Source organism: Macrotis lagotis, chromosome 3 (genome assembly GCF_037893015.1).
Source record: "Macrotis lagotis isolate mMagLag1 chromosome 3, bilby.v1.9.chrom.fasta, whole genome shotgun sequence".
Lineage (NCBI taxonomy): Eukaryota > Metazoa > Chordata > Mammalia > Peramelemorphia > Peramelidae > Macrotis > Macrotis lagotis.
The window spans coordinates 33453825-33470267 of NC_133660.1; the positions used below are offsets into that span (position 1 = coordinate 33453825).

General features: G+C 39.7%; 1 protein-coding gene across 4 annotated transcripts in view; it reads left to right on the forward strand.

Moving 5' to 3' along the window:
* The window catches only part of SLC4A4 (solute carrier family 4 member 4), a 401810-nt gene that overhangs the window by 27277 nt on the left and 358090 nt on the right, over positions 1-16443 (forward strand). For 3 of the 4 annotated variants that reach the window (XM_074228425.1, XM_074228430.1, XM_074228423.1), the window contains one exon: positions 13358-13431. In XM_074228425.1, coding sequence (XP_074084526.1) covers positions 13359-13431 — 73 coding nt within the window. In that variant the 5' untranslated portion in view covers position 13358. Of the gene's footprint in view, positions 1-12535; positions 12695-13357; positions 13432-16443 lie in introns of those variants that run through there. The other variant, XM_074228424.1, reaches the window with a different exon arrangement.

A 16443-nucleotide genomic window follows, 5' to 3' on the forward strand; every position in this document is an offset into this window, starting at 1 on the left:
ATATGTAGGTGGTGCAAACACCATACTCAGCATCCATGTCTTACTCCTGAGGAATTATTCAATATGTTTTTATTGATTTAGTATGAATTTACAAAGGAGGAGCCAGGAATATAAAGATAATATTTTTGATTAATTGAGGCATTGACCAAGTTATCTACAGATGGTCTACCCTGCTTATTTTAGTCCATAAGTCTCCCCATGAAAACCAAATTGAGGTTTGACTTGTTTGCTCTCCAGTGGAGCTGGAGAATGGACACAGGAAGGGATGAAGGATCAAGAATACACAGAAACTTGGACTTGGATAATTTTGAAAACCATTAAATAATGATACTTTGAGTAATTGGAGAACTCAAGAAGGTGTTTAATCTGTTTAAGTGTGCTTAAGTGCTCCTACATAAAACCTTTCCTGAGCTTGCAAATTATGAATAAAATTTTTAAAAATCAAAATAATGGCTGATATTTCTGTTAAGCTATAAGATTATAAAATTCTAGGATCATTCAATTAGTCAGTCAGTAAGCAACAAACACTTAATAGGTTCTTACTGTATACTGTCCTCAGTCCTGGGGATCCAAAGACAGTTTTTATCTTCAGAGAGCTTACAAGCTGTTTCAGGGGAGATAACATGTACATTTATAGTTTGTAGCAGGAGCTTTGGGTTGACACTTTCATGGGTAGGCTAATCACTCCTCTCTACCTGCTGTTGGATCATTTTTCTAATTCATTTCATTCTATGTTCTAAGGTAATCAAGGAGACATGTTCCAATATTTCTACATTAAATACTATAATTACAACAGTTCTCATTAATTAATCATTTTTCTTTGAGATGCCACTCTAGTATTTTAAATGTTATTTAATACACTGGAGGATCTTTTTTTCCATGATCATAATAATTACCTGCTCATATGTTTTTTTCTCTCTCTGTCTCTGCCTTTCTCTGTCTCTCTGTCTGTCTCTGTCTGTCTCTGTCTGTCTCTGTCTCTCTGTCTCTCTGTCTCTCTGTCTCTCTCTCTCTCTGTCTCTCTCTCTCTCTCTCTCTGTCTCTCTCTCTCTCTCTGTCTCCCACTAATCTTCTAGGGTCAAACAACCATCAAAATGATTAACTGTGTATCAGAACAAAAATGTGTTTATGTGTAATATATCAGCTGTGAGAAAGATCGCAGGCAAAGCCATCTTTAACAATCCCTACAACTACTCATTTCTGAAAATATGGCACTATCATTTAGTACTCTTTTGATACCAATTAAAATCTCTTTTCAAGAATTGTTTTTATAATGTTTCTTCACAATATAAGGGTTAAAACAGTTCTTTTTGGAAAGAAACTCTCTTCATCTTCTCTCTCTGTTCATATAAAAATATTAAAATTCTATAGAAGAAAATGTTAAAATTCTATAGAAGAACTAATTCTCATCACCACCACCACCACCACCACCATCATCATCTTAATTATAGCCATGACATAACAGACTCCAGAAACAAAGCTAAATTTCCAGTCTTTCAAGACTCTATGACCTCTTAAATATTCAATTACTGTATCTATAGATTCTTTTGGAGAGGCTATTGAAGGTCTGTTCCAGAGGTTTATATGAGATAAATGTATGACTATTCTTCTCATAAAGACATAAGAGAGCTAAAAGGAGGTATAATTTAGAAAGTGATTGTAGATCTGAGCTTAAAAGGAGCCAGGGATACTAGGAAGTTGAAAAGGAAATCCTAGGAATGGAATCAGCCATTGTAAAGGCACAGAGATAGATGAGTCAGGTATGAGCAACATTAAGAAGGTCAATTTGGCAGGACCATAGAGGAATGCACTATAATGTTGGAAAGGTGGGTTGGGAACAGACTCTGAATGGCTTTAAAATACAAGGAGTGTGACAGGAAGCCACAGGAGTTTATTGAACTGGGGAGCGATGTGGTCAGACCTGTTTTTTTTTTTAAGAAAATTACTTTGGTAGCTAGAAGCTGTGTAAAGGGTGGATTGGCATGGGGAGAGAACTGAGTCAGGGAGAAAGATTAGCAGACTATCCAGAGTCTAGGTAATAGGTGAGGAGGGCTTGAATGAGAGATTTGAACTCCAGAGACAATACTCTTTTTGTGCTGCCACACACACCATCACATGTATTTGTAAAAAAGATCACTTGGACTTGTTTCATAATGAATTTCAAGTGGGTTATGGTTTCTTTATGAATCAGGAAACCTCATCACATTCTATTAAAAATTAACTTCTTTAGTTTACACATATTTGCTTTCTCTTTCTCACCTGAGAAAAAGAAAAAGAAAAGCCTTGTAATCGATATGCATAATCAAGTAAGATCAACTCCTAAACTGTTCATGTCCAAAAATGTATGTTTTAATCAGTCCCTCACCTCGTCAGGAGATGAATATCCATTCATCATTGGTCATTATGTTGATCAGAGTTCTTAAGTCACTCAAAGTAGATAGAAGTGAGAGACATAGAATTAGAAATGGTTAAATTGGTAATTCACTAGACATGGTGAGGATGAGAAGTGTAATGTTTTAAGGTTTTAAACCTGAGGGAAGGGAAGAGGGGTGGTACCTCTAATCTAAAAAGAGTGGTGGAACCTCTAACCTAAAAAGAGCTCAGAATAGAAGTCAACTGGTTGAGAAAGATTCTGATTTTTTTTTTTGGATCTATTGAGTTTGATATGCCTACATCATATCCAGTTAGAACTGTTCAATAGATCCTTAGTGATTGGAATTCAGGAATGTGACAAGGACTAGGTCTGGGAGGCATCTGCATAAAGATGTAATTGAAACTGTAGAGTGTGGCATCTTTCATATGTGAGCTTGAAAATATCATGTGTTTGACCAAAATATCCCTTGTCATTAGACTGGCTGAATTGAAATCCGTATTGGGTGCAAAAGACTTTTAGGGTGTTGATTTAATTTTGCTTTTCTTTCCTTTTAAAAATGAACTCCATGTTAGATTCTAACTTAGTGTAACCCTGATTTCTCATCTTTTAAAGGCATGAAGAATGCCATTGAGTTTGGCCTCTATTCTGCCCCTTTTGCCAGGCAGCCATTATTTTTACCCACACTCAAGTCTTGGCTAAATACTGGATCTTGTGGGAGCAGGGCATCTAACTCTAACTTTCCCAGAGGAAACTGTTCAATGGACACTTTAATTTTCAGTGTGGGGGCAGCTAGGTGGTGCAGTGGATAGAGCACTGGCCCTGGAGTTCCCCAAATTCAAATCCAGCCTCAGACACTTAATAATTACCTAGCTGTATGGCCTTGGGCAAGCCACTTAACCCCATTTGCCTTGCAAAAACTAAAAAAAAAATTTTTTTTCAGTGTGAACCAGGAATTTCTTTGCAAGCACTTTCAACATCATTTTTGGGGAGTAGACTCACTACTTTAGAATGAAAGATTCACTAACATCTAGTAATAGAAACCTGTTGCTCTGGCTTGTTTTATATTAAAGTTCTAAATACAAACAAATGAACTAGTTTTGATGAATTTAAAGTAAAATATTTTGGTTCTTAGAAACAACTACTTAATAAAAGTTTTAAAAAGTTTTTAAAAAGTAGGAAATCAAATATCTGGAAGCTAAAGCAAGATTAAATAAAAATTGTTGGTTTCATAAGTGACCAAAAAATGGATTTCATGAATTTTACCTCATAAGAAAAAGATGGATGAGTCACTGGCAACTGAGAAGTTTCAATTTGAAAAATCAGAGGGGATTAAGAAGCCAGTCAGAGAGGAGGTAAGAGGACAGCAAGAGCCATTAAGAAATCACCCAATCTGAGTATAAAAATTCCAGTAAGAAAGTCAACTGACAGGAAAGCTGTTGGAGGCTGATGATTGGGAGAGAAGTGAACTTTGTTGAAATTTATACTGTTGCTTACTATTGCTTCCTTTGGTTTGAGAGAAAGAAAACACTAGGGGAGAAAAGAATTGACCTGCTAAGATGTGATTGGATAGTGTATTGAGTAAAAAAGATGACAGGGCTTGTCTGCAGTTCCCAGAAAGCCAGCCTGGGTGTTTTGCTGTAAATTGTTTTTTTTTTTTTTGTTAGAAGAGGCTGAAGGGTGATTGGATGAGGCACAATCTTTTGAGTGAAGAACTGATGGAGCTTAGCTCCCTTGCCTAGAGAGCCAAGATGAAGAATGTTGTAGAGCTGTGGCTTGCTTGCCACCCCAAAGTACTTCCTGTTAATTTTTCCTAGGTCACTGCATGCAATTTAACAGAGCCTAGAGAAAAAAAATGTGCCTTCACTTAGAGTCATTAGAATGAAAGGGGGCAATTAAGGCTAGAGTACCCTACCTAAAGTCAGGAAGACCTGAGTTCAAATCCAGTCACACACTTAATAGTTGGGTGATCCTGAAGATGGTACTTAACTCTATTTGCCTTTATTTCCTCTTCTGTAAAATGAACTGGACAAGGAAATCACAAAATCTTTGCCAAGAAAACCCACAATTGGGCCACGAAGTCAGACACGACTGAGCTCAACAAAAGCAAGATGTTCCCATTATACAGACGAGGAAACTGAGGCTACCAGATTGAAAGACTAGGCTATGACTTCACAGCTAATACAGAAGGAAAGGAGGAAGGAATATGAATTTGTTAAGTTGTTAAACTTACTCACCATTGTTCTAAGTACTTTCCAAACAAACCTGGGAGGTATGTTCTATTATTACCTCCAGTTTATAATTACAGGAAAAAAAAGGGCAGGGTTATACAGCTAGAAAATACTGGAAGATGGATTTGAACTCACATCTTCTTGACTCCAACTTCACTGCTCTAATTATGGCAGTTGTATGATTGGTATTCTGATTTTTGAAGGTACAATTTTTAGAGGCAGGAGATGATATTAGTCTCCTTCCTGTCCATTTAATAACAAATTTTCTCTAAATTGGTATTTATTGGGGTAAAGATAGTCCTTGAATAAAACTTACACATTGTAATGAAGACTGATAAATGATATAGATTAGTTACTATAACCAGGTCCCAGATAAATAAAGAGCTGAAGACACAGGTGATACAATTTAGTTTTCTCCCTATTAAAATGATTTAACTCTCAAGCATTTTATCCAGTGGGGAGACAAGGTGTTAAGAGTTACTTATAGGGGGTGGCTAGGTGGCGCAGTGGATAGAGCACCAGCCCTGGAGTCAGGAGTACCTGAGTTCAAATCCAGCCTCAGACACTTAATAATTACCTAGCTGTGTGGCCTTGGGCAAGCCACTTAACCCCATTACCTTGCAAAAATCTAAAAACGAAAGAGTTACCTATAGGTCCAAATCTATACTTTGGAGTGTTTGAACATTAGAGTAGTTGAAAAGGAGCAAAAGTAAAGGTGTTGGGCAAGAATATGGATACGACTGCCTTGGGTTGGAACCAGAGACATTTTTGTTTATCCATCTTCACAATGAAGGCCAGAAAATAGGAGGGGGAAAAAGATCAAATAATAAGCATTTCATCAGATGTTTGACCTGAATTTATGACTTAATTAAATTTTTCTCAGTCAATCTTTGAATTTGAAAGCATCCTGCCTCCATTGAGCAAATGGATTAATGTTCACTCAGGACTTTTGTTTAACTTTTCATATGTCTTCTATCTATGAGATAAAGCATCAGGTAAATATAAGGGGATTGGAAAATACTTCTGTCTTACCCTATGGCTGATCATTGAAATGATATGTTGTGCTTTGCCCTTTATTGGGCTCATCCTTTGGTTTTTACTTTGATAATTTGTTTTGATTTCAACAATTTACTTTGTAACCTTTCAACCTACAGGTTCCTTCCAACTTATGAAAGTATTCTAGACAAGTAAGTGAGTTGTTTGGAAATTGGATTGCTTTTTATTCACAATGTTGATAACACCATTATGATATGATTAAAATTAAACAATAAGTACTGTGATAGTGAAGGCTAAGAGTCTAGTTAGTACTAGAACTAGCTCACATAAGAGGTTAAATAAACTTTTCTTCATGGGGTTGGTAATCGAAATGTCAATTAAAATATAATGTTCTTCAATTTTTGGAGAAGGAAATATGTCGGCATTAGGACCCTCTTTTAAGTTGTTCTGGTCCCCGTGTGAAAATATACTGATTGTGAGAAGAAAACTTGAAAACAATTCTTGATTTTTGGGGAAGGTGGTATGAGGACTTAGAGAATGGTGGTGAGGAGAAGGTTAACAGACTCCTAGAACAATGTGAGCAAGGCATTTATATACATGTGAAATGTTCTGAAGATGTTCTGTTCCCATGTTCGGAAGCACTTTACTCAGGAGAAAGCCTAGCAAAATGGAAAAAGTATAGTAAACAGAGTCAAAATACCTAAGTTTGAATTTTAGTTTTAATAATCATAATGATTGTCCTTCATTCTCAAAAAAGACCATGAAATCAGGGAGTTGATGCCATGACAAATGCATGAATTTGATTTGAGTAAAGGGGTGCCATGCTGAATTACCAGCCTCACTTTCTCTTCCAGAGTCTGATCAGTATTCCTGGGTCCTGGAATCAGGAAGACTGGAAATGACTCTGGATGCTAGGTAATCAGGATTAAGTGACTTGCCCAAGGTCATACAGCTAGTACATGTCCAAGGCTGGATTTGACTGACTCCAAGGCCAATACTCTATCCACTATGCCAACTAGTTACCTCTTGGTTCTAATACCTACTTCTTGACCCTAAACAAGTCTCTTAAACTCTTTCATATTATTAAAAAATGGAGATAATAATACTGTTTTTCCTATTGTAATTGCTTATATGCAACTGCTTGGTAAACCTTGAGATACAATAGTAATGTGATTTTTGATAACAATAATATAATTCTGTGAGGGCTGTCATGAGTGTGATATGTGACAGCTGTATAATTTCCTGTGAACTCAAGAATAGCAGATCTGTTTAGTCTACTATTTTCAAGTATATGTCCAAATTATCTTAGGTGGTTGTACACATACTATTGGCTGAAAAACTTTATTGAGGGCATTTCAATTGATTGATTGATTTGCCTTATTGCTTTTTTATTCTGAATTTATGCCAATATTTAGATTTCTTGAGTGAGTTCCTGAACTTGAAGACGATATGCTGTGGTTTGGTTTTCCATTGTGACTTCTGATGATTAACTTTTTCACCACTGGAGGGTCTCTTCCTCCTTTCCTCAATTTGGAGTGTAATCATTTCTTTCCAGACTCAACATATGCATTGAGGTGTCCTTATCACTAAACTCCATCTATATCTCATGTGTACAGAACTACCAGTGCACTGACTCTACAGAAGTGCTTTTTTAAATTCTCTAAACACACACAACACAACACAACACAACACAAAAACACACACACATACACACACACATACATATATATATATATACATATACACACACAAAAGGAACTTTTTGAATTTTAGGTTTTTGACCTGTTTTCATTGGTTGCCTACAATGACAATATGCCACCAAAAGGTGGCAGCAAACCTAAGCCCTTATAAGTTTCCTTGACTAGGTTAAGAATTTTGTTCTTTCAAGCTGATTTTTTAAAAAAATGTGAAATAAACTAAAAATAGCTTTTTTTCAAAGAAAAAACTTCATGAAGTTTTTTTTTAGTTTAAAAGAAACTTTGATACTCATATATTTATTCTAATAATAATATAAGTGATTTCCCCAACTTCTAGAAATGATATCTGGTTGTCCTGGTTCATATCTGGCCACTGAACCCAAGTGGCTCTGGAGAGAAAGTGAGACTGGTGACTCAGCACCCCCCCCCCCCAATCCAATTCACTTGCCTATCAAGGCATCACCTCCCTGATGTCATGGACTTCTTTTGAAAATGAAGGGCAAGCCTCATCAGAAGTGATTAGCAGTAACAGAGAAGAGGGAACTTTGGGAAAAGGTGGATGGGTTTATGTGCCCAATTTTAGATGGCAGAGATGATTTCTGTGATTGAACACATTGATGATCTGGCTGTTACAGATTATTGCAACTGGTGATTTTTTTCCTCCTGAGAACACTCCAGGTGAATTAGTAGTGGCAGTCAGGATCTGAGTTCTGAGGGAGATCAGTACCACTTAAACAAAAATAAAGAACCCAGGCATGTTTCTTTATGGGAAATGGCCCCTTGGGAAATGGCCTTAGAAGGCACATCTTTTCACTTACTATGGTCTGGCTGCTCCTTAAACCCTTCCCTCCCCATGAGTCTTTCATTTCTCTCAGTATGAAAGGGCACGTGTAGCAAGATTGGTTTAAACATTTGCTCTGTCTAGGATGGCAGTTGTAAAATGAGAGATTATGAAGCTCCTGAAGCTTGTAAAGAGACTGAATGGTTCTATTAAAACAAGTGGAGTTTAGAGAAATTGTTAACTAATAAACTTTAGTCCATCAAAGTGACTTAGAAAATTGTCAGTGTTATCAACTGTGGACTTAATAAATTGAAAAGAGACAGTCTTTCTGTACTCTATGCAAGGTAATCTTGGCGATTTTGGGGGGAAGGAGGAGAATTAGGAAATCATATTATTAAGTTGATCCTTATATAACTTCCAACTTAACCTGGAGGAGGAGGGAATAGTAAGCCAAGGTAAGAGAGGAAGTGGGATGGTTAGGTAGGAGTAGTTGTTGGTGGAAAAAGGGGAGTAAATCCTCTCCAGAGAGGAACATAGGGTCATGCCCTAGAGTAGGTGTTTGATAACTGAATTTCAATACTCTCTTAGGAATTTTAATTTTAATTAATGTTCTAAATTAAAATATTAATTATATCATTTTAATTTTATGGAAAGAAATTATTATTAATTTTATTTTAAGACACTCAGAAAAGGAGTCCAGAAGCTAGGAAAAGGGGTCACATCAAAAAGGTTAAGATGCCTAAGTTATAAGGTAGACTTTTTCCTTTTCTGAAACTGCCTCTTAAGTACTTCAAGTTCCATGGCTCTCTGGCTAAAGATAGTGAGGTTCAGATCAAGATAGGGGAGCCCTTTGGGTGAAAGCCTCTATTTCCTTGTTCATTCTCTCCTTAAATGCCTGGCCAAGGAAGGAAAGATTGACCATGTAAAATTACAACCAAGTCCTATTACAATAAAGGTAAAGGAAATGTTCAAAGTGGGCCACAGGAAGGGAGGGGTGGATGGAGAGGGTAACTGAGGAGAATCTAAAGACTAGTGAGCCCAAAGACCTTCAACCTTTAGCAGTAATGTGCTGGGCAGGCTTACGTTCTGAAGCTTGGGTGCTGGCAGCCTGCCACGTGCTGACTGGCTGCCTGGCAGTTACTTACTCGGGGTGGACCAGCTGGGGAGCAGGTTGGCAGTCAGCAAGGACATTTAGGGGCAGGCTTTCTCAGGAGGACAGAATACAGCAGAGGTCCTATGGCCAATGGTTGATGCTTTCCCTAAATCTTTCTTGTGATGGGCTTGAGTCCCCTTGATGATCCTGTTCCGTGTTAAGCTGGCCCCGGGGACAAGCCAATGGCTTTGGCAGCCCATTTAGACATGTGCTCCACTCTAATGGCTTTTCTCTCCTGGAATAAAAGAGAATAAGAAAAATTCCATTTTGGGTGTGGATTTATATAGCAGGGCTATAACTTTTGCTGTCACAGTGCATGCCGCGAGAAGCCGATATTGGCTCAGCGTCCATTTTATAACATAGACTAACATGACCCTTATCCCCGTGATGCCAGTGAGAGGCTTCCAAATCTATTCTGAACTTACTCCTGCTTGTGATATGAACACCCTTCAGTGAGGGAGTTCTCCCTCCCTTCCTTTTTTCCAGCAAAATGCACCAGCATTTTGGAAGGCATATTCTGGAATGTTTGTTGGACTATATGGGTAAAGTTACATGAGACATTGGGTTAGGTTTGAAAATATGCGCCATCTCAAGAGATGTTTCCAGCTGTTCCAAAAGCAACATCCAGCAGAATTTTAGAACCAAAGGAGGACAAAACCTGGATCTAAACAGTTGACATTCATGGCACAGTGGTGAAGGAAGCTGAGGATTCCATCAGTTCCCTTGGTGTAAAAGTCCATGCGTATTTGTCCAAAATGAATGGTGGAGTGGACGGAGAGCACGCATGTGGTGTGTGTGTGTATGTCCAGGTTTTGTATTTTTAGTCTATAATACTCACAGTTGCAGAATGTGGCATCTTATCTCTTCCTGTGGAGAAGGGGCAGCTCTCAGAATATGATGGTGGGTCCACGTCTGCAGCAGTCACAAGGAATTGATTTCCCCAGAGTGAATTTCTGACTCGTTGCAACATATGGTCTTGGAGGAAATCTAAACCATTTATCAAATAGCTAAAGAATGCTCTAGGAATTTTTGTCAGTTATAGTTCAGAAGGAATCCAGACATGATGGGTTCTCTACACTGGATTTCAGCCTCAGTCTGTGAATCAACCCTTGTCTTATTCCCTGCATTTCTCCTTCCCATACAGTTCACCGTAACTGATAGCTCATCTTTTCTCCACCTTCCTCCTGTAGCATGGAAAACTGGAGAAAACTGAGACACAATAAATTAACTTCTGTTCTAGGGAATGATATACTCAGTGTTTAACAAATTGAAATTTTGTGAAGGAAAATTATAGAGGCCCTGGGATTGTCCCAAGGTGGAATATTGGCTTTTGTTGTTTAATATTGATGTGAGGAGAACAAATAGCCAGATGGTTTAGTTGACAGTCCTGGGCTTGGAAGAAGACCTGAGTTCAAATCTGGATTGAGCTACTTAGTAACTGTGTGACCCCAGGCAAGATATTTAACTTCTGGTTGCCTTAGTTTCTTTAGTATAAAATGGTGATAATAATTTGCTCCTGCCTCAGAATTATGCTGAAGATCAAATGTGATAATGTTTGTAAAACCCTGAGCACAGTGCCTAGCTCAGAGTAGGTGTTTGATAAATACTTGTTAAATCTTAATCTAAAGAAGCTGGATGACCTGGAGTAATTGACGGGTGCTTAGGACATTCATCCTTGAATTATCATCCTTACTTGGGTCTACAAACCCAGACAATGTGATTACATTACAAACAATGTAATACCAATGAATTTTGCTTCTTGGGCTGGTGGAGGTCCTTGGTAAGGCAGACCAACATTGTATATTGGACTGGCATCATCTCCTTTAATATTTTGCTTCATCAAGTTTCTTTTCTAAGCCTTCTATGTGTGAAGCACTATGCTGGGTGGTGGTCACTGAATGATAAGAAATGACTTAGCCTGCCTCTCAAAGAGTTTACCTTCATTTTTTTTTCCTGGGAGAATATGATATGTTCATGCAGAAGTATTATACAAGGAATGTTATACAAGTATTATACAATGCTTGAGGATTGGTCAGAGGAGAGATCCAGTCAAGATATTTTAGGACTATTTGATAAAAGAAGGAAACATTTTCAATGTGGGAGATCAGGGAAGGTACCATGTAAACTGGGTCTTCTGGGAAGATGAGGATTTTGAAAGGTGGACATAAGGAGGCATTACAGTCCAAGCAGGGAAAAGACTTGCCCTACTATACAGAAGCTTTTGATGGTACGTCATGTTGACATGAATTGAGACTAGATGGCATTTCAGAAACCGACTTGAGGAGGAAATTGAGGTCCAGGGAGTTTACATTAGTGTCAGAGATGGGATTTAAACTCAGACTCTCTGACTTGTGTGAAAGAATCCTGACTTTAGACCTTTAGACCCAACTTTTAGACCATTCACAGTTGAGACAACTGAGGTGAAATGATATGCCCATGTCAGACAGTGGCAAAACAGAATTTGAACTCAGGTACTCTGACTAAAGAGTCAAAACTTCTTCAATGTTCAATGCTACTAGCTGGTCCTTGGTTCAATTTGAGTCATTTATTGGTGGTTTTCCTGTAATAAGTTAGCCTGGGGTGATGATTTGGTCCAATGACTTTAGGGGATGAATTCTCCATCTATATCACCATCCATCTATATTATCTTGTAAGTGCTTATTTTTTGCATGTCGTCTTTTAGCGTGTAAATTCCTTTAAGTAGGGAGTAGAACGATTTGGCCTGTCTTTGTCTTTGTGGAACCGAGCACGCTATCTGCGGCTGGAGTAAGGGGATTGATCAATGCTTGGCAATAACATTGGTCATAACAAATTTCTGAATGACGGTAGTCAGTTTTTTAAAGTAAACCTAAAAATAGATCTCCAAAAGTGAACAATCCGTAGGATTTGAGGAGTCGACTCTAACATCCTCCCCTTGGCTGCCACAGAACTAAGGAGTGATTTTCTCCTTGCTTCACTATAAATGGAGTTCATGGAATTCTCCCTACTAAAGTTTATACAATTAAAGAAAGGAGGCTCCGAGTATGAAAATAACCCTTAATTCGTACTGTAAACTTAGAAATGTGCTTGGCAACGGTGGTCTAAAAATTCTGTCAAGACTTGGAAAGCTCCTGAGGTCTTATTTAGCATGTGAAAATGCAGGCTAGATCCCATTATGTAACATGACAGGAGGGCAGCAGAAGAGGGTTGGAAAAGCAAGAATCCCCCCCCCCCCCACCCCGTGGGAAGACAGGGCCAGGGCCTGCCATGGGGAAACCCTGAAGGGAGGAGAGGGAAGAGAGTCAATGAATGGGCGACATGTCTAAGGGATGGCTGGGATGGCTCGACTCTTGTTGGAGCTGGCTCTGCGATTCATCCTCAGACGGCAGAACTCTGGAAGGCCAGCATGTGACTCCAGGCTTGCCACTTGACAGAAGCTTAGGTTTTGTTGGTATTAAGAGGCTGGCTGAAGGCTAGGCTCCCACTGTGCGTTAGCCTCTCTCTCTCTCTCTCTCTCTCTCTCTCTCTCTCTCTGTCTCTCTCTGTCTCTCTCTGTCTCTGTCTCTCTCTCTCTCTGTCTCTGTCTCTCTGTCTCTGTCTCTCTGTCTCTCTGTCTCTCTGTCTCTCTGTCTCTCTGTCTCTCTCTCTCTCTCCCTCTCTCTCTCTCTCTCTCTCTCTCTCTCTGCGTGTGGGTGGGTGTGCATAGGGGGGCGTGTGAGTGTCTACATCTTCTGCGGCAGGTATCCTCCGAGCTGGTGGCCGATGAGGATTTGCACACGGGCTCGCCGCCGGCTTGTGCAGACACCCCAAACTTGCTCCGCTCTCTGGGGTCCTGTCGCCTTTCGGCGGGGCGCTCGGCCGCCGGCCGCCGATCCCCCTTCCTCGGCCGGCTGCTCCTGCTAGCCCTCGAGCTATGTGGGAGCGCGGGGACCCTCAGCTCCCCTCCAAGGAAGCTCGGCCGGAGATCGAGTGAGACCAGCGAGAAAGCAGACCCAGTCCGAGCCCGAGCCCGAGCCCGAGGGTGGCCGCGGCCATGAACAACGCCGGCGGCGGGGCGCAGCAGCCCCACCTGCCCAGGAGCTGGGCTGCCTCGGGGGGCTCTCTCCAAGAGAGATCTGAGCACTCCTTTTTTCTCTTTTATTATTATAGGATGGAGGATGAAGCCGTCCTGGACAGAGGGGCTTCCTTCCTGAAACATGTGTGCGATGAAGAAGAAGTGGAAGGTGAGTGAGCAGGGAGAGCCCCAGCCCCCGGCCCCCGGCTCCCACAGCTGGACACCCGCCTGGGGCTGCACCTCGACGCACCCCAGGCGGCTCTGAGCTGGGCACCGAGGCACCAAAGCTCTTCCCTAGACGGTCATTGGTGGTGGTGGTGGTGATTGTGTGTGTGTGTGTGTGTGTGTGTGTGTGTGTGTGTGTGTGTGTGTGTGTGTGACAGATAGAGACAGAGACAGAGACACAGAGAAAGAAGAGACAGAGGGAGAGACAGACAGAGAGAGAGAGAGAGACAGAGAGACAGAGATTAGATTTCGAACTTGCACCTTGCTCAGAGCCTAGGACACCCTTTCCCCAGGTGATCTGTCCAGCCCCTTCTAATGCTAAATGGAGGCATCTGATTTGATAGCAGGGCCCTTTAACAAAGTGTAGCTGCTGTGATCCCCTGAAGCAGCCACCAGTAAGTGACTAATTCAGAGAAGCTGCTCGCTTTATATAAATGTCCTTGGCAGCACTCGCTAATAAATATTCCCGCTTGTATTTCCAGTGTAGACAAGCAGATGTTAGAAGGGGAGGCTGAGAGAGAGCGGACTTTACATTGTTGGCAAAATGGGTCTCTCGACAAGGGGGCTTTCGAATGGGAAGTGGGGCAATCTCATGGTTGAAAGAGATGGACTTGTATCTCTCAGGAAAAAGGGAAGAAGTTTTCTCTGACTCTCTAGGAGCCTTCATTCCTAATACTGGTCTTAATGGACCAAATAATGCTTTCACTTAGGAGTTCTTTTATAACTTTTTTTTCTATGTGATTTTTGTCTGCCTATGTCTGTACACCCATCAACAAAAGGAGTAGATGTGCATTTACTTGACAGGGGTGCTGCAAGACTCAATTGTGAAAGAATATAATGGAATGCTATTAAAATGGTACAGTTATTAGATGATGAGAGGTGATATGGGGTATTGGAGAAAGAATTGGTCTGGAATCAAGAAAACCTGAGTTCAAATCTCTGTCCTGTCATGTACTGCCTGGAGGACACCTCACAAATTATTTAACCTCTCAGTGTCCCAGTGTTTCTGCTTTTTAAGTTGTAGAGAAGGTAAGGATCTCTATTGGAGAGAATTTCCTCTTTGACAACTCCTTTAGCATTGAGGTCACTGTTCTGATCAACAAAACAAAATGAAGCAAAGAGCCTAAATGACAAAATCTGACATGAAAATTAACCATATGCAACTGGAATCCCCTGACAGGCCATTACTTATTTATTGGAGGTTGTATCTTGACTTTTGCTATACTAATCGTGGGTAGTGCCCACAGAGCCTAAAAATGGAATTCTGGGGTGCCTTTGAAAAGGGGAGTGGTGGGTTAGCATGATTTGGAACAATGCTTTATTTTAGATCGAAGGTTCTTAACCTCTTGTGTATCATGGATCTTTTGGGTAGTCTGGTAAAACTATAGACTCCTTCTCAGAAGAATGTTTTGAAATGTGTAAAACAAAAATACAGAGGATTACAAAGAAAACCAATTCCATTCAGATAGAATTATCAAAAATATTTTAAAAATAATGAATGGACTCTAGGTTAAGAACTCCTGTTGTAGACCAAATGATAGGTCCTGGGAAAGAGAGGTCCTCATAGATGTTCAGGACTGCCCAGAAGTGTGCTAAGTTGTTGGTGTCTATGTTATTCTTCATGGCCCCCTGGAAAGTTCCATATGAACATACAGCTACTCTTTGACATATCTCAGGGTAAAGGAGCACTTAACCCTACCATGAACTCTTTATTTCCTTACATCTCTTCATTCTTCCTCATTTAGGTTTCTGAGACTGATTTATGAACATTGATCTGGTGTGCTGTTTAAGAAAAAATAGAATTCCTCTATGTTGTTTTTTCCTATATGATCCATGTCTGTGGAAACATTTTTAAAGTAGCAAAAGCAAAATCCTTAGATTTTTGAACCATATCACATTAAATCTCTATAACAGTGATTGTATTGCTGTCCAAATGTCAAAGGAATAATGATTTTAACAGGTAGAACACATAGATATAAGAAATCCAAAAAATAAAAAAAAGAAATCCAATCAGGGCATCCCAAACACCTTCCTTTTTAAATTGGTACAATGAAGGTAGGTCTTGATGGGAATGAGCCGGGAAACTTCTGAGAATAGGCTGTAATGTTTTTTTTTTCTTTTTCCTTGAGAAGGCTGTTTTGGCTCAGTTCACAGGAGATGTAAATCATATGCTTGGTTTTATAAGGTCTGCTGGGGTTGATAGTACCCTGTAATAGGATGTTGGACACAACATTTCTTCAGGCTTTGACTGAGAAATGAATTTCCTGAAGCATTTCCTTTGATTTTAAGGGAGAATTTCTCCTGAAATTAAGATAACAACATAAATAAAAGGAACATAAACATTCACTTAGATTTTTAAAGTCTGAAATAAGGCAGTTAATGAAGTTAGTAATGAGGGTGTTCGTAAATTCAAAAGGTTTGACAATTAGTATTGACAGCAACTTTAGATGGATTACTGGACAGAGTACTGGACAGTCAGAAAGACCTGAGTTCAAATCCTCTCTCAGATACTTCCTGGCCATTTAATCCTGGTCAAGTCACTTAGTCGCTGTCTGCCTCAGTTTCCTCATCTGTAAGCAGAGAATAATAGCACCCACCTCTCAGATTGTAGTGGGGATCAAATGAGATAATATTTAAAATCATTACCTAGTTCATGGTAGATGATTAATGAATGCATCTCTCCTTCATTTGTTATTGTATATTATGCCATTTTAGATTGTTATGTCATCTTATTTTGTACCGTATCATTTCGTGTCATATCATGTCATGTTATATCATACATCTATGGTATGTTGGATGTGAAGATAAAGTGAGGTCTTTGTAAGGCATTTTATAAATCCTAAAATTCTGTATAAAGGCTTACTCTGATGACAATGATGCTTTGCTGGTGGGCGTAGATAGAGAAGCAGCTCCAGAGTCAAGAAAACATGGGCTTAAGCTCCATCTCTGGCACATA